The 23821-nt window shown below is 33.7% G+C and overlaps 1 protein-coding gene across 1 annotated transcript in view; it reads left to right on the top strand.

Annotated features, from left to right (window-relative positions):
- The first annotated feature begins 10264 nt into the window (after positions 1-10264).
- The window catches only part of LOC105059927 (probable ATP-dependent DNA helicase CHR12), a 36692-nt gene continuing 23135 nt past the window's right edge, over positions 10265-23821 (top strand). Inside the window, exons 1-3 of the mRNA XM_010943443.4 lie at positions 10265-10639; positions 15428-15581; positions 23310-23374. Coding sequence (XP_010941745.1) covers positions 10412-10639; positions 15428-15581; positions 23310-23374 — 447 coding nt within the window. The 5' untranslated portion in view covers positions 10265-10411. The remainder of the gene's footprint in view (positions 10640-15427; positions 15582-23309; positions 23375-23821) is intronic.

Raw genomic sequence — 23821 nt, forward strand, 5'->3', positions numbered from 1 at the left:
ATTAAAAAAAAATTCAAAATTTTCAATCTAAAAAGATATTTCCAATAAAAATTTCATAAAAAAAATTAATTTTAGATTTTTTCCATCAAAAAAAATTTTCATCCAAAAAATTTAACAAAAAAATTGACATTAAAAAAATATTCATGATGAAAAATAAAATTAATTTTTTTTATTTAAAAAATTTTTGATCTAAATTTTTTTAAAAATAATTTTATTGAAAAAATTAATTTTTTATTAATCAAAAAAATTATATAAATAGTTAATTTATGATTTTTTTTTAAATTTTTTTTTCAAAAAAATTATATAAAAAATATAATTACGATGAAAAGTTTAATTTATGTCGCTAATAATTGTTATAAGAATAGCTCTTCGACTTCCTAATGGAATGGATACTATGGAAGATCGATAGCTTTGAAGTTTTCGATCTCCAAAGAGCTCATCTTTTTCTTAGGATCTTCGTTTCGAAAGTTGGAGTACGAGAATATCGCGGTGATTCTGAGATCGCAAGAGAAATCCATCAAGATTGAGATTTAGAAGATAGGGTAGAAAAATGAAATTAGAGGTCCAGAAGCTCGTATATTGCATACATATGAGGATCGAGCTTGAAAAATTCAAGAGAAATTGTGTGAGCATAAAAAATCTAGCAATTAACCAGAATCAAAGCAGACTTGCTGGTAGTACAAGTTGTGTTATAAAGTACAAGTTCATATTTATGCTTTGTATTGTTAGAAAAATATGTACTCGTATTGTTTGTCTTCTCATGATTGAAATTCTTATAGAGATACATTTGAGGGTCTATCGATATGGAAAGCACAGTATCTTTCGAGATCGTAGAAGCCATGCTAGAATGCGCTGCTTAACTATATGGTTTCTGTATGAAAGGAGACTCCTTTCATGCAGCTTAAGGCAGATACTCTATCAAAAAGATTTATTGATATCACTAGTAACAGCGACAACGATGAACAGATGAATTTTACGTCGTAAATAAATATATAGCTTATTTTATTTAAAATAATTTATTCATTCTACTCCACGAATATCACCTACTTTTATATGATTTTTTCATATAAAAAGTTCGGTCTGGATCATAACTCACATTTACTTTTTTACCATGAAAAGGATAAAAGATGTATACAGTTGCTATAAAAAATAGATGCAGTTGTCTTACACAAAATTAAAAATTTAAATTTTATATTTTTTATATTTTTTTTAATTTTTTAAATATTGATGATAAAAATATTTTTATCGTAAATAATTAAGTATTTATGATGTAAATTTTTTTATTATAAATACTTAATTATTTATGATAAAAAATTTTTATCATAAATAATAAGCAACTTTCAATTTTTTTTAAATTTTTAATTTTTTAAATATTGATGATGAAAATATTTTCATCGTAAATAATTTGGTATTAATAATGCAATTTTTTTTCATTATAAACACTTAATTATTTATGATGAAAAATTTTTATCATAAATAATAAGTAATTTTTATTATTTTTATTTTTTAATTTTTTTAAATATTGATGATAAAAATATTTTCATTATAAATAATCAAGTATTTATGATAAATTTTTTTTATCATAAATATTAATTATTTATGATGAAAAAAATTTATTATAAATAATCTATAATTTTTAAATTTTTTATTTTTTTCAAATATTGACCACGATAATATTTACATTGGAAATAAACTTATTGGCAATAAAAAAAGTTTTTCATCGTAAATACTTTATTATTTACGATGAAAATATTTTCATCATTAATATTTAAAAATTTAAAATTAAAATAAATTATATATTATTTATGATAAAAATATTCATCGTAAATAATAAATATTTATGATGAAAATTTTTTTTCATCCCTGATACCGACTAAATTATTTATGATGAATATTTTTATAGTCATAAATAGTATTATTGATGATAAAAATATTTTTATCATAAATAATCTTGTCGTAAAAATGCTCTTTTTTTATAGTGCATAAAGTTACTTCTTAGAAAGAAAATTTCTTCCTATGAATCAAACGAGTTCAAAAAGTTTTAGGAATGATGAATGAAAAGAAGAGATTATTTATCCATTCAGGCACATCATTTTGTATCCTCTCAAATTGGAGGATGCAAGGAAGATGGGTAGAGCATATGAGGAATGAATTTTTATATTGATAAAATTATTTCTTATTGACTTCATGACAAAATCTTAACACTTTTTCAACTTTTTATTTCTTTTATCTATGTATATGTTTTGATTTTACCTATACTAATGACCATATATTATTAAATTTTATTACTACTTATTTTAATTTTAGCACATGATTTCCTTAATTATAAGTAAATAATTAAAATTGTCTTCTATTTTTTGTATTCACTTTTTAGTTAATAATTTGTATAATTAATTAACTATTTAAATTAAATTATAAATTAATTAGTTATTATATAATTAGTATAAAAATAAATTTATTCATAAATAATTAATTTATAGAATTATATATTAAATTAAATTAAATATTTATTTAATTAAAAATTATAAAGATTATAATTTATATATTACTCCACTTCTTTATTATAAATAAGTATTATAAATTATTAATAATAATAATAATACCTTTTATCCAATAGTAGTTTAATAAAAATATCTATAAATATCATCCAGTCTTCTTTTTATTCTTCCATATCAAATAGAGAAAAGAATCATTTCTATCTATCTTTTTATATTTTACCAAATATATGAGAGAATAAATCGAAAATTCATCCATCTTCTTCCTTACCATCCTTCCTCTCTTGTCTATCCTTTCATTAATCCATCTTTTGTACAAAATATAAGGTTAGCCTGTACCTTGGTAGCCAATCCGCAAGTCTGGTACTTGATATATAGATCAAAACTATCTTGGTTTGTAAATTGAGTCTTAATTTGTTGATTGAGAACTCGGACTATAAACCAAGTGCTCAATTAATAGATGAGTACCTGATCTACTGAGATACCCAACTTAAGACTGGCATCTCTCGTAAACCTCTTATTACTTGCCTTGTACAGGATGTCGTTTCTAAGGAGCCACTATTACTTGGTCGATATTGCACGACCTTTCTAGGTTTGTTGTTCACTGATTTGTAGATCACAAAAATTACCACGGATATGGTGTAAATATTGGTGATGATTCTAATACAAATCTTCGTATTATAGGAAATGCTTGTTGGAGAGAATTAAAAAAAAAAATTTAAATTTTTTCTAAAATTTTTTCCTCCAAGTATTTTAATCTTATTTTTAATTTTACTATTTAAATATTTTAATCTCTTCATTCTCATTATTTTATTTTCTAACTGTTGGGCTTTTTATTAAAGATTGTGACTGCTGGACTTCTTATTAAAAATCTTAATGGGTTAATAAAAATCCAAACGATCATAAACGGTCATATTGGTTGACTATAAAAAGACTTTCTTAGGACTTGATCTAGTAAGCCATCCAAGAGCCTTTCCTTCTTCTTTTAAGCTTTCTCTAATACTTCTCTTTTCTACTGCAATATTTCTTCTTGATTTTTTCGTATTTTTTTGCATGAGAGATGAAAATACGTCTTAGGACGATGTCCAACATACTTTCGAATTTGATCATTTTTATTTTTTTTTATTCTATAAGTTTTTTATAATTTTTTTCATGATAAAATTTATTAGTTTTATTTAATCTTTTAAATTATATTAATAATTCTTAAAACCCTATTCTAACAATGCTCAGATCGTGAAAGCACATTACCCTCTAAGAATTACTGGCTTAAGCTATTTTAGTCCATATACCTATCTTCTAGGGCTCTGGTAGATGCTAAATCTTCAGGAACAATAGGTCTAGGAATGTGCTGCTGGTACAAAAACTTGTCCAAAGAGCTTTTATTCTCTCTATATCTTCTCGATAGAGAAGAAGAATCCGATGCCTCTTCCTTTTTTGGTTGGGATGCCTCAGAGGAGGACACTCTTCCTTGTATAGGCGAGGGTCTTGGCCCATCTTCTCCCATCCTACCCAAACTTAGAGGGATAATGATGGGTGTCATCCTTATTTTGGCTGCTCCATCTCTTGAGTCCTTGTAGGACTCCACATTTCGTAGAGGAAAAGCAGTGGGTACTAGCTTAATAAAGATGGCCAGCCCTCTTGCTTAGAAAAAATTGTCCATGGAGGCGATCCATTAGGTAAAGATGTCGCCCAAGTTGGCCAGCTCCCACTTGAGTCCAACACAAAGTATCCTAATAAGTCTAGGTAAGGTCTTACTTAACTAACCTGGCTCAATCCTTGTATTCAACTAACTCCCTATTCTAATATCTTTCTAATCAAATTTAGATCTTTTCTTGATCTAGTTAACAAGAGAATCTTCAATTAAAATATAATCCCACACAAACTAGAGATAGATGGCACATGCTAGATAGAAAATATGTGATAATTGTTTGCTAAACAACCTGGGGGATGACTAGTCCCTTTTTACACGCCAGATGGGACATAGGGTTTTAATTGTCCTTGCACATTTCAATAGAAAAGTAGAAATCAGAAGAATTGCATAGGACCTCTTTTCTGATGGATGGAAAACTCCTACTAATATCGATCTACCAGTTGTAAATCTTGACCGGAATAGACCTCTTTTAAAAGGTGAGACCTAACCAACCACTCGGTCCTAGCTCAAATGGGGGACTAGATTAACTGATAGGGATCCAAGGTCAAGTCCAAGTACTATACTATAATATGAAAACTAAATTAAGGGTTTTGAAGATAGTATGATTGGAAAACCACTTTGAGTTGGAAAGACGCTGAGAATTTTAAAATAGCTAGAGTTTCAAAAAAAAGAAAAAAAAAAAGAAAAAACTCAACTTAGATCATGTTAGGGCACAAATCCTAACCAAATCATGCATGCATCATAAAAGGAATCAAGGCTCTAAAAGAAAAGACAAGAAAATTAGCTATGATAACAACTAAGTTGACATAGGTTAGATGGCCTAGCACGAGCTTTAGAGAGTGACAAAGCAGAAGATTACTAAACTAGGTTGAATAATTATCTAAACTAGAGGCAGATATTAGAGGAATCCAGGATTGAAGAAAGCAAACAAGATTTTAAAATCTAAAATAGTGTAACACAGAGAGATATGTAATCCAAATAAATAGTTAGTAGTTTCTTGCCTCACTAACAGGAGGGCCTTGTTATTATTGAAATCTACCAAGATCCTCCATATCATGCCATGGCTAAGGACTCTAGTAATTGGTCTTGTCCTTATCCCCAAAATCCACCACGGTTGCTCCATTGCTCCAAAATCAATCAGAGTGTATAAAATCCACCAAACAGAGGAAATATACAAGAGTTTACTCAAAAAAAAAACTTTATTTGATGATGAGAACCAAGCATATCCAGGGAATTTATTGGCTTTAGGACCCTTGACATTGATAGATGATTGGGTGCCTCCAGAATCCAACTAGATCTAAAAATAAAGTACAACTAAAATAAGTTAGCTTTTAACAAAAGGGTGATTCCAGAAGAAATTCTATTGATGGTGGTCTTTAGTGCCATCAATGGGATTGGTAGATAGTTTATTATCGGAAGGGACTTGAAAGTGCCATAGATGTCATTAGATTTCTCTGGTTTCTTGTATAACTCAAACTTTGCTACTTATTCTATGGATGGTGACAGTTTTGCTCTTAGATATTTTTGAATGGTGCGTGATCTACCATCAGATCAGGTAAAATTGGCCTTAAGAGACTTTGAGGAGCTTCGAGAAGGCTTGCTACCATGCCGATTGATTTGACTATGGCTTACTTATTGTTAAACTACTTCTAAGGGGGCATTTGATAGAATGTAATCCTAATAGGATTATATGTAATTTTACAATAAGTAATCATATTATAATGTTTGTTTCGTCATTTTCATAGGTAATGTTGTATTACATGTAATGCAGTATTACTTCAAAAAGAGATAATTTGATTGTTTAAGGGAGGTAGTTATGTGATTACACGTAATCTTACAATCATGCAATCTTGCAACAAGATAACTTTAGGATCAAAATATCTCCATCAAAATAAATCAAAATAAATTATGGATAGTCCCAGTTAATGAAAATAAAAAAACTATATAATGAGTGATGTCACGAAAAATGGTTGGTCTCGAAATTAAGTTGCCCCCTCTAGCAAATAGATAATAATCAATAAGTAAGGATGGGAGTACTTTGAAAAAATTAGCTTATATTCCATGTAATCTAAATTGTATGTCAAACATTATAATGTAGGATTCTTTATAATTTTACAACAACATTACTGCACATACCAAATACTGCAATATAGGATTCTTTGTAATTTTATCAGATAATCACATTTCCTCTGCAATTATATTACTATAGCAATATTACCTATGTAATGCATCAAATGCCTCTTAATAGTGATTGCAATGCCATTGGATCCGTTTGAGTTAGACTCAAGTTAATTTTCTTCTATTGGCGAGTTTTACACCATCAATTGCCTTTCGGCAGTAAATATCTTATCATTAACTAGGTTCTAGTAGCATATATCTTACCACTAGATCATAATTCAGCCTGCATGATCCATTGAGCATACCCAAACCCTCTATGTTGGTTTTTAAAAGGTTTTGATCATAGGGCCTAGCATAATTTGGATTTGGATGGTAGAATCAGAGGATTGAACATATCTAGCCTACATCAATTAAACTTTTAGAGGACTTTAATAACTGTGGTAGCGAGATCTTGAACTTTTTTTCTCCACCATCCTTGCCCTGAAGAGATCCCTCCGCCACTCAACCCCCCCACTCCATCCTTCTTATATGAAAGTGTGGACATAAGTATCCCGAAACCAACTAGCGCCGTTGGGATAGCCAGGCTACCTAGATTTTGTTGTCTAGATCATTGTCAAGCAAGGAGGTGATGGTGGACTTTACTTACAAAGTATTATGGCAACGGGATTGTTCTTTTTGGGTCACTCACGGTCGAGAATAATAAAGTACATAGCTACCAAGGTTGCCTCTGATGCGACCCCTCTTCATCATTATTTAGAAATTAACAATACCATGATCGAAATATGGGCTTTCAAGGAAAAATATGGGTTTGAAAGGTTGAGAGGAAGACAAGGGGCGTTTGAAGGGTTTGGAGAAATTATCCCATGTTTTTAAAGAGATGGAGGAATATTGATTTGCCTTTTTAAATTCAAATTTAAGGGTATAAGCATTTATATTTATAAACTCGTATTTGATTGCTTTAAAATAGTACATATTGTTTTGGTAATATTACAGTTATTACTGTCCATTTTTTATAGTGTTGATCATGTTTAATGGCCTGAATCTTTACTCTAGACATTCCACCATTGATTTTAAAATGTAAACCTTATGCTGAAGATTGAATATTTTGTGTGTAGTCCAATTCGAATATGATATGTGAGTGTGTTGTGAATCCAAGAGGAACATATAGGACTTTATTCAATGTATAGAAATATTTTGAGAGATTAAAAAGTTAGAAAATATCAGTATTTTTATAATAGATATCAGTATAAGTTCAAATTAGTTATGCAAGAATCATCTGTTTTATTGCATTCAATCATTTATATGATTACTTCAATAAGATAGTATGACCTTTTATGACTTACATATTGATAAAGCTGACTAGCAAATAACTTTTATGTTGTAACATTAGAAAAATAAAACTCAAAATGCTATATTTTAAACTTGCATGTTGTGACAATAGCTTATAAGGTATTGGATGAAATCAATATTCTATGAGTATCCAATTGCTTGTGTGCAAACTAAAGGGCATAAAAAACATTTGAAATAGAGAAATGATGGACTAGGGCAGTTTGAATTGGTTTGCCATGATTTTGGCTTTTTGATTTGATTTGATTTCATTGGTACCTTGGTCCTATATGTTAAGAACCTGTTGCATTCTCATGTTAATAGCCTTAAAGACATAGTGAATTTCTAGGATGATAAGTGAATATTTAGAAATCTAGTATATCTTTATTTCAATTTATTGTATTGAATTAAAGTATTTTCAATTTAAAATTATAATTAAAACCAAATACTAGATGATATTCTCAAAGATAAATATTAACCTCATCAAATGTGATTAACCATTCCATTGAATTGGTTGATTTTACTTCAGTTTCATTGAAATTATAAATTCATGTATCATGCTTAGACATTCATGGTTTGAAAATTTTAAATATTAATATTTTATAATCTTGATTATTTGTTGAGCTTTGTAATCGCCAAATTATTTCTAGTAACACGTGATGATTTGTCAAATAAAAAATTGAATTTCACATTTTTATTTTAGTGTGGATATTTCGATAATCAAAAATAAAATATGATCAGATGGGTGTGGTAAATATTTTAGTAATTATTGATTTTTCTTGAAGCTTCCATTGTAATAAGGTGGGCTATAGAACATCTGACTTGCGATCATTCTTTTCATTCTCTTTAAGAAAAAAAAAAAATAACTTGGCACATATAACATACATTAATATAAAAATAAATATAAGTTAAGGACCTATAAGTATCTTAATTAAATATAACAAAATGTTGCAAAAAAAGGATAAAAGATAAAAATAAGTTGGAGAAATATAAACAAAAGAAATAAAAAAAGAGAAGTAGCCATAGAGAAATATAAACAAAAGAAATAAATCCAATTAAGAAATATTCATGTTAATATTTTTTTTGTTTTTGTAGTAGATCTCTTGATTTTTTTTTATTGATATCAAATCAAATATTAAAAATAAAAAAGATAAAGAATGGCTAAACCTGAGAGGCATTTGAGATGCTATAGGGAGAGAGAGGGATTAGTGGGCAAAGATAGAAATTAATAATCTCTTTAAGGGGTGTAAAAATTCCATTCAAAACCATCTAAACCATCCGACCTGATTCAAACCAAATCAAATATGGCAGTTTGGTAGTTTAACTGATTCGATTGGTTGAATAAAATAGAAAACTGATATTTCGATTTAGTTATCGATTTATTGATTTATGTGATTTGCTAAAACTGAATCGAACCAAAAAATCGAAATTAAAACAACGTCATTTCATATATTTATATATGCACCTATGTTCAATGCTTCATATATTTACATATATACCCATATTATATATTTGTTCAAAGTTGGGATTGGTATTTTATATGAATTAAAAATTTAAAATATTAATTTGATCATATTTCAATCTAATTTAGATCAAATTTGAATTGATTATGAACCATAAATGAATAAAAAATAGAAACTAAATCAATCAATCTGCTCAAACCATTCAAATACTTGAAAAAGCTACATGAACAAACCGAGTCGATACAAAACTAATCCAAAAAAATTTATTATATTTCGTCAAATATTTAATTTTAGAAATTTCTTAATCGAAATGTAAGTTGGGCTTGAAAAAATCACTTAAAACCAAATTGATCGAATCAATTTCAGCCGTAATATCTTTTCCTTATTTTGTTCTTATTTGAGGGTACATAGCTGTCTTAGCCACTGTTAGGAACGAGGGAATGACCTCATAGAAAAAAAATAACACACAAACTTTTGCAAATAATATTTAAATATATCAGTGATCATTATTTAGTACAATAATAAAAGCTCACAAGTACAATGGCATATGTTATAAAGTCTATACAATTGCTGACACAACAAAAAGAATGGGTGTTTGGGTTAGGAAAATACTCATGACAGTTGGCCGAGAAAAGATACTTAAGACGAAGACTGCTTGTGAATGCTGAAGTATTTCGACTACATGGGGAATCTCCGAAAAAGATAAAGTTGAACCGTCCAATTTTTTTGACCATTTGGTGCATCAGATCTTCAAATTATGTTATTTTTTGCTTGGCAGTAAGTTAGAAAGGGAAATTATTAGACTACACTCAAGAACGAGGATCACTGACGTGAAACTTCCATCCTCCAGTTGAAAGAGAGTTGTCCTGTGTTCGACAATGGCACTCGTGAGGAACCCGCCTTTGGATCCCAAAATCGCGAGCGGTCCAAAGTTGAAACCATTCCCAAACTACGCTCTTCTATATAATTCCCTTTCTACTGAGTGAATTCATGTGGTCTTGGAGAGACTTGGGTTGCCATCTTCACTCGCATACATGTGATCACAGCCGTCCATTCTCCCATCACGTGGGCCTCACGTGCCCAGAGGCTAATATGTACCTTAACCGACCCGAACCCGTTAGCCGACCTCCGCACCCGTTCCAAGTTTCTGGATGTCAGAACAACACGCATACATCAGCTTCGAGAAAAGAGAGTTTTTAGGGGCGAGTCGCATCGCCAGGGGGAGAACGAAGGCATTAGGCGAGAAAGAGAGAAGCGAGCGATAGAGCTCTTAAAACCAAGGGACCGTTGTTGCCTTCGTCTTATATTTTTTGAATTGCAAGCTTGGGGGTTTCTTTGGAGCTCGAGTCGTCTCGGTCATGGCGGCCTCCGTCGAGAACCCCTTCTCCTCGGATCACATCGAGAAGACGAAGACCCTCATCGGCGCCCTCAATCTCCTCTCCCGCAATCTCCCCCTCCCCCCCGACGTCTTTGACGCCGTCTCCTCCATCTACCACGACGGCGGCCGCCATGCCGCGAACGACGAGGAGGAGGAGGAGGAGGAGGAGGAGGGAGGCGGCGGAGCCCCTCCGTCCGAAGAGGATACGGTAATTTACACGCCCCCCCGGCCTTTTTCTTTCTTCTATGAATCTTTCTGCGAATTTGTTTTCTTTTCTTTGAAAGTATCATGGTCGCGGTTCTTGTGATGAGGATCGACTAGGGTTTTGAAGAATTTCGTTGCACCTGCGAATTTAGGCGGAAATTTCTTGTTTTGGTTTGGTGGGAGATTGTGCAGTGTGAAAGCTTTTGAACTGGGATCAGTTTACTCTTTAAATTGGGTTTGCTGGAGTGAGGGGTTAGGGTTTCGTGTATTGCTGATTTGGGTAATGAGTTTTGTGGATGAATATGGGTCTTGTCTTTGTTAAGCAAGGTTTGAATCCGGGAAAGGATTGGAATTGGAGAGATTTGCACTTCTTTATGTGTTTGTATGTGCGAGTATCCATTTATGTGACATATTTGGGCTTCAGCTTCTAGTGCTTGTGCAAGAAGCTTGAAGAACTGGGCTTATCAAGCTACCTCGCTTTTCTCTGTATGTCACCCAAAATGGGTTAGTCTATTTTCTTCCCCAGTAATTGAGGTCGTGCAGTTTTCATTAAATTCTAGTAAAGAACATGAATGGTTATTAGCCAGAGTCTTGTGAAGGATGCTTGAAGAAGATCTATATTATTATATTGAAGGGATAGATTTTGAGTGGGAAGAACAATGGGTGACCTTTCAAAACTTGGTTCTTTGGCATGTGCAATGCACGTGAAAAGATGCACATGAGAGGTGGAGGATATGTGGGAAGTGGAATCAATGCTTTCTTGATCTTCCTCTCCAAAAGTGGAACTAAGTGTGGGCCTAATCTCTAGTCTATTAAAATCTCTGGGCCCGTTTTTTTTTTATTTTTCTTTTTTATACGGAGCATAGGTCCAGAAGTACATAGAGGCCTGTCTGGTTTGGGGTCGATCTTTGCTCTTTAAATGAAGCAACCAATAAGATGCACAAAGACCTTGAGCGATTTGAAACTGTACTTTAATGAGAGCTCTCTATGGCATTTTCACACGTGAAGATCCCATGATTGTACCAAAAGTGCTCCTGTAGTGGATAAATAGACCAAGGTGCTTTGATGGCACTCCAACATGATTCTCACTTAGATTATATGGTTTTGTTGATGACCGACCCTAGTCAAGACATTCATCTTAATAGGAAAACATTAAAGGAAACAATCAGGATTTTATGATTAACACTTAGTTTTGTTGCAAGTAAGATTTAATCGGTGAGCAATATCTCTTACTTTTGTTAAAATCATTGATAAGCAGTATGTCACAACACATATTGTTACTTTCTAGGCTTTATCATTCTCAGTTGTGCTGTATAAATCTGAGAGGAATGCTTACCTAACTCATTGCTGCTATTTTTGATGCTCGCCTCCCCTTGAATTCATTATCCTCCTCATCTCCTCTTCCAATCTTAACCCTAATCCTGTTGATTATCATCTGTTGCTGCCCTAACCCTCTCTTGCTTGTCCTGTTTGCTAAGCCTAAAACCATATTATCAGCTGGCAAGGACTGCCTTTCCTGATAAGCTGTGCCTTAAAGTATATGCTCCATTGGCAACCTAATATTGATTTGCATCCTTGGCATCATCTTGGTTCTGGATTGAATATGAAATTCTTCTTCTTTTTTTTCTTTTGTTTTCATTTACTTTCTTTATATCACTATGCTCTTGTTACCGTCTCTGTCGATGAAGTATGAACAAATTGAGCTAGTAACTTAGATTCATGACATGGCTTAGCTTTTTCAAATTTTAAATCTAAACAAGCTAAGCTTAAGCTTTTGAAACTCTGAGAGACATGACCCTTGAAAAGGGCCCTTAAACCTTGCTGCAAACGTGAGCCAAACTCCAGTTCTCCTTGTAGATTGAGTTGAGCTCTATCTAAGCCCTAGCTTGCTCAAGGTTGGCTAACTTACACCTAACTGCACTTATAGAGTTGTATATACCTGCTTCTGTGTTTGCATACACATTTTGCTGTATGCAGAGGAAATATACATTGCATGCCCAATAAAGCCTAAGATATTCATCTCTAAGTATGTGCCATCTTAACAATCTGATTCATTATGAACACCTTGAACAGAAATTGCCTGTATATCTAAAATGATACATTAAGGTAAAAAAATATGTAACTAGGAAGCTTGTTGAATAACTTGGTCCATATGGAGAATGTATAAGGAAACTTGAAATCTTTTTTGCTATAAAGCTGCACTTATTTCTTCATGATTCTGATTAGTATAAATTAAATTATTTTTTAATCAAATAACAATATAAAAATGTCAGATACATATATTTTTATTAAATTTTAGTAATATTTGATAGATCTTAGAATATATGTTTGGAAAGTAATCCTCATAGCTGTCATCCAGTGACATCACCTGAAATCATGTGTTTCAGATGAAGTAAGTTGATTCTGTCTGACATAGGCCAAAAGAAGTTTGAGATAGGCTAGTGTTTGGTTGCTCAAGGCTTTGGAAAACTAAAATTTGAAAAAGTGATTTTTCTGACTGTTCAAATGGTTGGAAAACTAAAATAGTAGACATGGATTTTCCGAATTGGCCTAGATATTTTCTTTTCCTTGGAAAACCTTTTCTTTTTTCTTTTTCATTTGTATAGTTTTTTAAGCAACCAAACGTACCCTAGGAACCTTATTTCTTACATTGTTTTGTCTTTGGAGGTCAGAAAGCCCAGACACTTCAACTCTTAAAGAATTTTAAGACCATGATGGCTGTGTATGATATGTTTGTATCCATGGAAACTTTTCATTTTAATTCATCTTGTTCATGTGAGTAGTGCCTATGCGTCCTACTAGCAGTTTTACAATAACAGTTATTGCAACAGTGTGCTACCTGCTTAATCTTGGTGATAGTACTTATTGCTTTACTGTTAGCTTCTTGCTTTAAGATGGAGTCTTCACTCGATGTTAATATACACTATTGTTCCTCTTTTGATTTTTAGTGTTACATGTCATGTCTATGTTGGTCAAGGCTCTGCATGGTATCATATTACCATGTTGAACTCCTTTTGAAGGTTAACTTGTCCCTATCAATAGATACTTTAATTATATACACGCTTAAAATATTCTGAATAGTTATGCCACATTTAAGGTTAAAATATCGAGATCCACTACTGTAGTGATAGGTGCCAGGTTGCCACTAGGATTAGTGCAGCTTTCAGTAAATATTAATTTGGTATTGCATTTGACCTTATTTTTGAGATTAAAACCATGCATTTGATAAAAAGTGAACTTGACTAGCTGAAATTATTGCAAGATCATAGTTGTATTTGGGATGATGGATGTGAGATAAATCTCAAGAAATCTAGGAATTGAGTGATTTAAGACAAGATTATGAGATTTGATTTAGTAGTGAATTCCTTGTGATGGCACAACTCAAAATTAGAATCAACTTTTGGTCAAATTCTTATAAGCTCACTAAATAATGCGGAAGTATAAATACCCTCGGATTTGCAATTTTATTGAGGTGTTGACACATGTGCATACAGGAAAAATATCGTCAGATTTGCAATTTTATTGAGGTGTTGACATATGTGCATACAGGAACCTGTATTGGTGTTCCCCACCATCTTTTACCCTCCATCATACATTAAAGTTTCCTTTATTATATCAGCCTCTGGATATGGACTGGTAATGGGTGTTGGGTCAGCTCAAGTAAGGAAAACGATATACAAAACCTTGACCCATATCTGATCCAACTTGACATTAGGTCAAGACCCCTTACCCACCCACAGGCCATTTTGGGTCATCTATTTGACCCTAAACCAATCTATTTTACAAAACTCAATCCCTAGTGAATGCTAACACATCAAACCAATCCGTACAGTTATTGGCTTATTTCAAAATGATTTGGAAAACTAGTATTAAATGAAAAGACCAATCACTCAAAAATTTCTTGTCCAAGATCATAACTTAACCTGACATAAATTGTTCCGACGCAAATGGAACTCTAGCCTCATGACCTGAGTAGGGTAAAAGCTCCGGCCCAGACCTGACACATTTAATGTTTATGTCAGAAAATTCCATACCTAATCCTAACTAAAAAATTATCTCAAACCTGACCAAAGAGGATCCGATCGGCTCGAGTTTCCTGGTCCGTCATTTTTTGCCACCCCTATATAGACCATAGTGCAAAACAAGGTAAATTGTTGCCTTTGTTTAGTGGTTTGCTTATTTTTTCCTTGCCTTTAGAACTGTAAAGTAGCTATTTGTTACAACAATTCATTTAACTTTATATGGTTGTTTATTGTCATCCACTTGACAATGCACTAGGATATTGGTGCAACAGTTAATTTCCAGTTTGTCATATATAGACAGAGAGACAATTATGCATCATGCCCATGAGACCTAAAAAATTTTCTTATCTATCATGAACTATCTGAATCTTCACTAGTTTTGCATCTGTAGTTTTATGCTTGTTGGAATATTTTTTGTGTCGTTTGTAATCTGTATGCAGTCTTAAGTCTTGTATGCTGAACTCTAACCATAATGGTCCATGTTTGCATCTGCTCTTAGCCTCTTAGATAAACCCTAATGCACTTTCTGGATTCACTATCCTTCTTTGTCAAGATTTAATGCTAGTTATAAGTTATTAGACATATATTTTTTATATTTGATGCTACTAAGGGTGTTAATTTGAAATGCAATGTTATTATTATTGCAAATCTCATCCAAGTATTTATGGTTTGGCCTCGTCTTGATCTTATATATACAAATTTACCCTAAGATTTGATTAGAAGTGATTTGTCTTTTTTTGAATTTTTAATTATACATCATTCTTGTGCAGAGTTATGGGGTTTCAACCAGTGATATTTTGGTAAAGGAGCTTGAAGATGCATTACTAAAGCAGCAATCGAGTCATGTGTCTTGTTCGGTATTGGAAAAAACAAAAGAAAGTCGTTATAATGGTCTTATTCAGCATCGTCTTATGGAGCTTGAAGGTTGTATATTCTTCTTTTAGAATATGTGTCTGCATGGTTCTTTTTTTTCCCCACTTAGTTGAGTAGGCTACGCTAAGCATGTTTGCTTGGGTCTTGTTGGACATGTTTAGTTTATTTTAATTTTTCATGATTCAACATGAGCTGGTCTCTTTATAATAATGACACAGTGCTATATTTACTATCTTTCCTGTTGCTCTAAGATAACAGTTTGTCACCTATTATCGCACGATGATAGAACTACATTAGTTTTTAGATAGTCATCTAGTAAAGCTTATTATTTTGCAGAGTTATATGGAATAAATTGTTGTGCTTTTGGTTCCTGTTGATGCCATTTTTCCTTTTCTGGTTCATGATCACTTTGTTTGCTTCTGCATCCTCCTAACAATTGGTTGATCATTCTAGAGCTTTCTTTGATCAACCTTTTGCCTTTTGTATTTTTTTCCCCTCTTTTGGAAATTTAATGCTTAATCTTCTGGGGAGTGCCAGATGCGGAAGCAGTTCCAGTCCCAGCTGCTGAGGTGGCGTAGTGACAGGCGGGAGCAATAACAAGAGAAGCAGCGAAAGAACCTCCGCTTTGCATTTTCCTCTGATCTGATTGATAGAGTTGAAACTAGGAGACCCTATCGTGGCTCTTCCAGCTGTTTCCCATCTTTTCCTTTCTTCTCTTCTTTCCCACTCGCGGGAGCCCCCTTTTACCTTTGGAAGGGCAACCCTCTCAACAACTAAGAGATCCATTCGAAGAACACGGGGACTAGTTGAAGTAATGAGTCTCCCATATTGGGAGGCTCCTTCAATTGAGATAATGAAAAATTATTTCATTTTTTTAGTTTTAGTCGGAACCTTAGGCGGTCCAAAAAGAAAAAGAAGCAAAAAAAAAAAATGGGTTCAATTCATAAGGTCTGCTTCACAGCTTTTTAGTTCGAAAAGATTACCTTCGGTGGTCTTGTTTAGCGATTGGCATTGCCGTGCTGTCTTCAACAAAGATCTTTGTTCTTTTAGAAAGTTCTTCCTTTAGGTGCACTGGATTCCAATCCTCAATCCGATTCCAACATTCTGTAGGGAAGCCGGGAATTTGGGTTAAGCAGTTGAAGATTCCGTCTGCTCTTCCCGAAGGAATTGCATGTAGAGATCCGTAGGGGAATTTCGTGTGTAGGGGTGAAATCCATAGATTTATGAAGGAACGCCAAAAGTGAAGGCAAGACTTGTGGAAAGAAGAAGGCAATAGGAAAGATTCGGCATCCTTCTTACCTTCTTGAGAGGGAATAGTGCTTACTTTCACTTTCCTGAGGCATCCCCGGTGACCCAACAGAACAAGATCATCAAAGTGTGTCTAGGGGATATGCCTATGTTCCTCGAAGAGAAGCCACATGAGAAAAAGGCTATCTTAGGCGAGGTCAGGTAGCACGATTCCCTACTTGACCTAGCTCTCCCTATAGAAAGGGTATTTCAATGTCAATGTTCTAGTCATGAAGTCATGTATTTTCCTTTCCCTCAGGGGGAGGACTGTTATAAAAAGACGTAACCCCTATTGGGGGATTCATTTCGTTAGGGGAGGAAGTGTCTAATGATAATGAAAGGGTGATTCCTAACTGATCCAACTGACTTGATCCGCTTTTGGGGAGTATCTATAATACATGTCAGTTCCGTCCCAATACACTCCATCACTTACTGCTACTGGTTCACTTTGCTCCTTCCCCTCGTCCTTATCCTCGGGCACAATAAGACCTGCTTTCCCAATCTTCATTTTGCCTCATTATGTGTCTCATCAATCTTTAGGCTTTCCAGCTTAGATGTTTGCTCTTTATGTTCTCTCCATGTTCAATCTATTAATCTGCTTCATTCATGATGGTCATTGGACGAAGGGTGTTAATTATGTGATCATGTTGTTTCTTTTTTCACACCATACATTCTTCTTGAAGTTGATAAGATGAGCCATCGTAATGGTTTTGACCCTACACCTACCCACTAGCTACATTTAGGATTTTGAATTTGGATGTCATTGCTCTCGATTTGTGTTTTCTACCTTGAATTTTGAATGGTATAAATTTCAAGTAATAGTGGATTTTTTTAGCAGATAGAATTACACATAAGTTTTGTCATTGGATTTCTTGATTTCACATAGTCTGCAGGGCATGAGGTTATCTCTTGGAATGTTTATGCCATAAGTTTGAGCTTTTTGATTTCTACTTGTGAGCTAACATCATTTTATTCAACATTGAGTGGATTATTCGAGATGTTTGTACCCTCTCCAATCACTTAAGGAAGCTCAAGACAAGGGACTTTTACCTTAACCATCCTTCATCACTCACTTGAATGAAGCAATGACTTGACGGTTATTGAGATCTACTAGTTCTGATGCATGGACATTAGTACTCCCATCCACTAGCCTATTCTTCCAAATTTGATTTGATATTTCACTTTCTGCAAATTGACTTTTAGGAGACCCACATGTGCTTCTACCTACTTGTTGTGGTGTAGAAGGGAGGATATCATTAGTCCTACATTGGTTGTGATTTTAGGGAGACTCTGGCTTATATAGAAAGGGATCATTCTTTCTATGTAAGGTGCCTTTTGGATTGAAATCCGAGGGACAAAACCTTGAGGCCCATGGGCTTGAGCGGACAATACCTCACATGATGAGCCATGAGCCCTTGGCCGCAACAGTGGCGTGTCAGGAAGGGGACCACTCCTGCAACTGTGGGCCTTCTCTAACCATATACAGTTTGTGGTAAAAATAAGAAGGACATCTCTCATCTTTACACAGACTCTTCTTTTACTGGAGGGCTATGGTAAAAGTATGGAGGGCATCTTCCGTCCGTACACAGACTTTTCCTTAATGGAGGGCTATGTTGTGGTGTAGAAGGGAGGGCATCATTAGTCCCATATTGGTTGTGAGTCAAGGGGGACTCTGACTTATATAGAAAGGAATCATTCTTTTCACGTAAGGCACCTTTTGGATTAGAATTCGAGGGACAAAACTGTGAGGTCCATGGCCCAGAGTGGACAATATCTCACTTGCCGAGCCATGAGCCCTTGGCTGCAACACTACCTATTTTGCCTAATTTGTTAGAAATTGTTCTTATTATAGCATCTTAGCGACCATTATCCCTACACATTTGGCTATTGTTTTTTTCGCAAACATAGATATTATATTTGAAGGGGCCGGGGAAGTAACTTAAAACATTTTCCTAGTGTTGCTTGCTGTGCGGTGCCGTGTGATGTGCTCCTCCAATCCTATTTTAAAAGTCCATTGTGTTATTACCTCTTAGTTTAATTAGCACCCTAAACATGTTTTCTAGACAATTGTTGCCCTCCTCGTATTTCATTTGCCTTGTCTTCATGCTTTGGTACTTAATTGGTCTACTTCCTTGACATCGATATTACATATTTAACTTTGAATATTTTTATATCTGTTAAAACATACATATATAATCTTTTATTTGCTTTAGACTTGCACTATAGATTAGTTTCATTTGCATATCTTTAGGAATTAATCTGTTACTTTTTGTATTATTGTACTTGATCAACTTTTTTTATGTGTTTTATACTGCATGATGGATATAATTTTTGTTATGCTATTCTAGAAATACTAATTGTATAGAGTTTTGGAGTATGTATACATACAATTGTGTGATAGTTGATATGTGGCTATTTTGTGCGCCTGTGTATAAAATGCATAATCTTTCTGAATATTATCTTACTCCTATATCTTTTCCTTTTTAGGATTTGTGGTTGTAGTGCATGGACTGTCTTCTTTTGCATAGACCATTAAATTGGCTTACTTTTCCTTGGAGGTTTTTCTCTAATTCAGAATCATTATTCTTGAGTTTTCTCTGATTCATAATTTTTTTTTACTTTGTAGTTTTGAGATACTTTTAATAGCTCTTTGGTTGTTAAAAATATGAAAGTGAAATATGAAAACGATGCCAGATAATAGGAAGGGAAAACACACTTGAGGTAGATACAAGTTCATAATTTTAGTAATTGTATCAAATTTTTCAGTGCAACCGAGCACTTATTCATAAATATTTATCTCAATCTTGATTCAAAATCATAATTTAAATTTTCAATGCATCCAAATGCACTCATTCATAAATTTATCAACCTCCTTTCTTGGATTGAATTATTGGTGCCTCCTTTTGAACCAATTAATTTATTGGTCCAGATGCAGGAAACATTACAAGCAGATGACTTTTTGCTAGGTTGATGCTGTGAAAGTCTTCTGGTCCAGAATGAGTTTTAGATTTGTTTGCATCTTTAGAGTGAGCTCTGTTTGATACTTTCTTGATGCATTGCAATTTGACAATCTTGTAGGATGTAGAACCCTTTGTCTTGAATCCAAAAAGCTGTTGTAAGTTGTTTCCTCAGTGGTTAGTAGTTCCAACTCTCCAGAGAACAATGACATGGTCATTCATATCATCATGATCCTTCCTGTCATCCTAAAGATAAATCTTTATTATTAAGCTTTTGTTAAGTTCTTTGGAACCTGTTGATAGAATATCTAGCTATATTTGTCTAGTTTGACTTAATTGCTTTGTTGACGAGTCATTTCAATTTAAATACTTTGATGATTATGCCTCTCACCCATTCTGTGTACTTGGTTTGAGCCAGAGTGTAATCATCTTAGAGTCTACCTTTTACCTGTTCTCTATACTTCCTACAAATAATTACTTAATCATTGTTGCTTGATTAGATTTCTTGAGTTTAAGCTAGGTTCATGTCGTATTCCAAACTGCGCAGGTCTGTTGCCCTTTCATCAAATTCTTTGGCTTCTTGAATTTGGTCTCAACTTCCTTGGCATCATTGAGATTTCTGGTCTTCAATGTGCACGTATGTACTATGTAGTAACATGAGCTTGTGATTTAATATGAATAATTTGGGTGTGAATGTTGCAATTCCTCAGCGTACAACTTCTCCACTTTCCAATAAGAAGTATGCATTCTAAAAATGGTAACAAAGGATTTTCAAATTTGATGACACAAGCTTGCATCATTGGATGGCAGGGATTAGTGGTTTGAGGGCCAAAGGTCAATACTCAGGGACAAGATGACCCCTTGCATCTGTTTTCTGGGCTGATCTTCCCAACCAATAGGTTAGGTGGATCAACCCATCAAGTTCACATTGATATGTGATCTATGGAAAAGAAAAGGCACTTGCCAATTGGTTATTAGGTGCACCTTTGAAAATTTCTGTGTTGAAGTATGGCATTCAAATTAAGTTTCAAATTAGTAGATGATGCTCTGTATACTCTGGTGGCCCCTTTGGTAAAATTCTATGTATGCGATGTCCTTATTAAAAAAGAAAAAGTTCAGTTTCCATTTTCTATAGAAATCTGAAAGCTCAAGTTCTTACTCATATTGAAGTCTGGATCTATCATTGAAGGGGTTGTTTGGTCCACAGAACTCATTAGGTCTCTCAACCATGGGGTTTTTGAAAACTAAAATGAGTTTATAAAAGTTCTATGAGGAGAATTATGTGGAAGAGATGTTACCACATCATAAGGTCCTTGACATGAAGTTTGAAATTAACAAGTCTTTTTGATTTTATTTGCCATTTGCTTATTTTGATGTGTTTGGACAAGGGGATGATAGTTAATCATTTGGAAACAAATCTGGTTGCCTGGGTTGATGTTATTTGAACTGATCATGAAGAGTGTTTGCTCCCACCCTGTACCATCCTTCCCATTAAGCTAAACACTGGCTATGTTGGGGTAGAACCTTGTGATGTTGAAGTATTTCATCACGGTTGTTGGCTGCAACCATGAATTGATAATTGGGATATCTTCTGATTGTTTACGATAATACATAAAAGATATGTTAGGATATTCCGCTCTTAACGACAGCTTTTCTACTTCGAGGGAGAGAAGTGCCTCCAAGAACAACGGGATAGAAAGGAAAATTATGTTATTGCTGGTATTTAATGCAGAAAAATGAGAAATTACAACTCCAAATTGCTTTTACAATGACTAGGCACCCCTATTTATATTAGCAAGATTTCTTGAATCTACCCATGAATGCATCTATAGTCGTTTCTTGCTAAAAAGATAAGAGATTTTTACAAATAAGAAAAAAGAATCATCCTTATAATCTATCAAGATTTGATTATATCGGCTGTCCTTCAAATCTGCCTATATTTGATGATATCAGCCATATTTGATTATATCTTTAAAATTTTGTAATCTATCAGGATTTGATTATATCAGCCATCCTTCTAAGTATGCCTATATTTGATGATATCAGCCATATTTGATCATATTTTCAAGATTTATTTTACCAACTTATATTATCCTTCTAAATTGGTTTAAATCCAAGCCTGATGTCAAATCCCTTTGCTCCTTTGGTCAGCCTTTGACTGTACCTATGCTACAGTACCTCCGGATACTGTATAAGTTGTAACAAGATGATTGTTTTAAGTGTTGCTTTAGTAATGACTGCTTCTGGCCGGTAGGAGCTGAAATTCAAGATGAAGATTATGAATACTATGATGGAGGAGAAGGAGAGAAGAAGAAAGAATATGTTGGGTAATATCAACCATAGATATGTGAACTCAAAACATAAAGTCAATTTTCAGCATACTGTTTTTCAAACCAACAACAAGTTCTTTTTCTACTTTTCTATGCATTTAATGGCACAGAGTCCAATCTTAGTTGCTCTATTCCCCATGCACCAATCAATAAGCCACTTGATCCCTGTATTTCCTATATCTTATGCAAAATGGACTATAACTAATGTAGTTGACATCCCAACCTCTTTGTTAAAACTCTAAAGATTTACCAGGAAGCTTCTACTAGCATGTTGAAGCTTTGTTTCCCCAAATGTTAGATATTGGAAAACACAACAAACAATTAATGACTAAGGCATAAAGAAGAGTGGTCATAAGGAGAGTTCAGAAAGAATTTGACTGTAGATAAACTCTGAAAGCAGTGTGTGGGTGCAGGGGTAGGTCTAGCTAAGTGGTTTCAAGAAGCGAATTGTGAATTGTAAACCCACCATCTGAGGAGGCAGAGCCTCTTCTTTGCTCATCAATAATGGGATCATTTTTTATGACATGCAGGACAAACCCTGACAGATGTCAAAGAATTTTTCTCAAGGGCCATCTGGAAGGTTTCAATTGCACCAAATATATATTATCAATTGAAATTTTTCATCAATTATCATTCAATCCGCAAAAAAATCCTCACTTTGATGGACACTTTTCCTTTGTAATTATGCTATAGTTGTTCTGGCATTGGAAAAGTCCAATCCCATATAAAAATACGACCCATTTTCGCACCATCTATCTATTCATTTCTTTCCTATGTCTCCAACTTTTCCTCCTTGTGTTTTGACCACCCTCTGACGAATTTACAACTTGTTTTGAGTGCAAAATGCCTGACATATGAGGCCCCTCGCTCAGCCCGAAAAATCTTGCTTTCCGTTTTCTATGAACCTGTAAAGTTTTTCAGCTGAACTGAATCAAGTGGAGTGGACACAATGCTAATTTGCTGACTTTCCAACATACAAATGTTTACAGTTCCAACCACTTATTAATGGAATTGTGCAATGTGAGTACGGTAAAGAACTTTACTGAAATAATATAAAATGTAACAAGTGAAGCAAAGTTCCTTAGATCTTCTTTCTATGAAATAACCATGCTTTTACTTTTCTACCATATCTATTTCATGCTTGCAACTGCTGCTGTCCAACTAGTTCATTTCTTCATACGACTTATATATGCCTGCTGAATCAGTGTTGCCGTCGAGTCAGGGTGAAGACTTGCAAATGAAGTGCTTGCTCGAACTCTATGGTTTAAAGGTAATTGCACAATCAAATGATCAAAAAACTAACTGCTTGTATGTATATGTTAAGCGAGCTTATCTTAATCAAGCAACAAAAAATTTTGGTTTTCAGGAGCACTTATGTACTGAAAATCTAGGAAGAAACCATTATAATTTGGATATATATTTTTTTGCTGTTACTATGCTGATCAAATTCAATCTCAATACTGAATTTGTTAAGAACTGTTTTGATTATGTTATTTGCTTTTGCATGTAAGTTAATGTTATTAACTGATCCCAATGTTTACTGCAATGCTTGTTATGTTTGTGTTGATCAGAGCTTGGCACAAGACAGACCAATATGCTATGACTTGTCATGCAACCTTTTGGCTTTTTGTGTCTCTGACAGATGAATGACCATATATATGCTAGGGATTTCTTTTTTAACCCCTCTAGATGCTGCTTTATGGTGATAAACAACATG

The sequence above is a fragment of the Elaeis guineensis genome, chromosome 10 (assembly GCF_000442705.2).
Source record: "Elaeis guineensis isolate ETL-2024a chromosome 10, EG11, whole genome shotgun sequence".
Lineage (NCBI taxonomy): Eukaryota > Viridiplantae > Streptophyta > Magnoliopsida > Arecales > Arecaceae > Elaeis > Elaeis guineensis.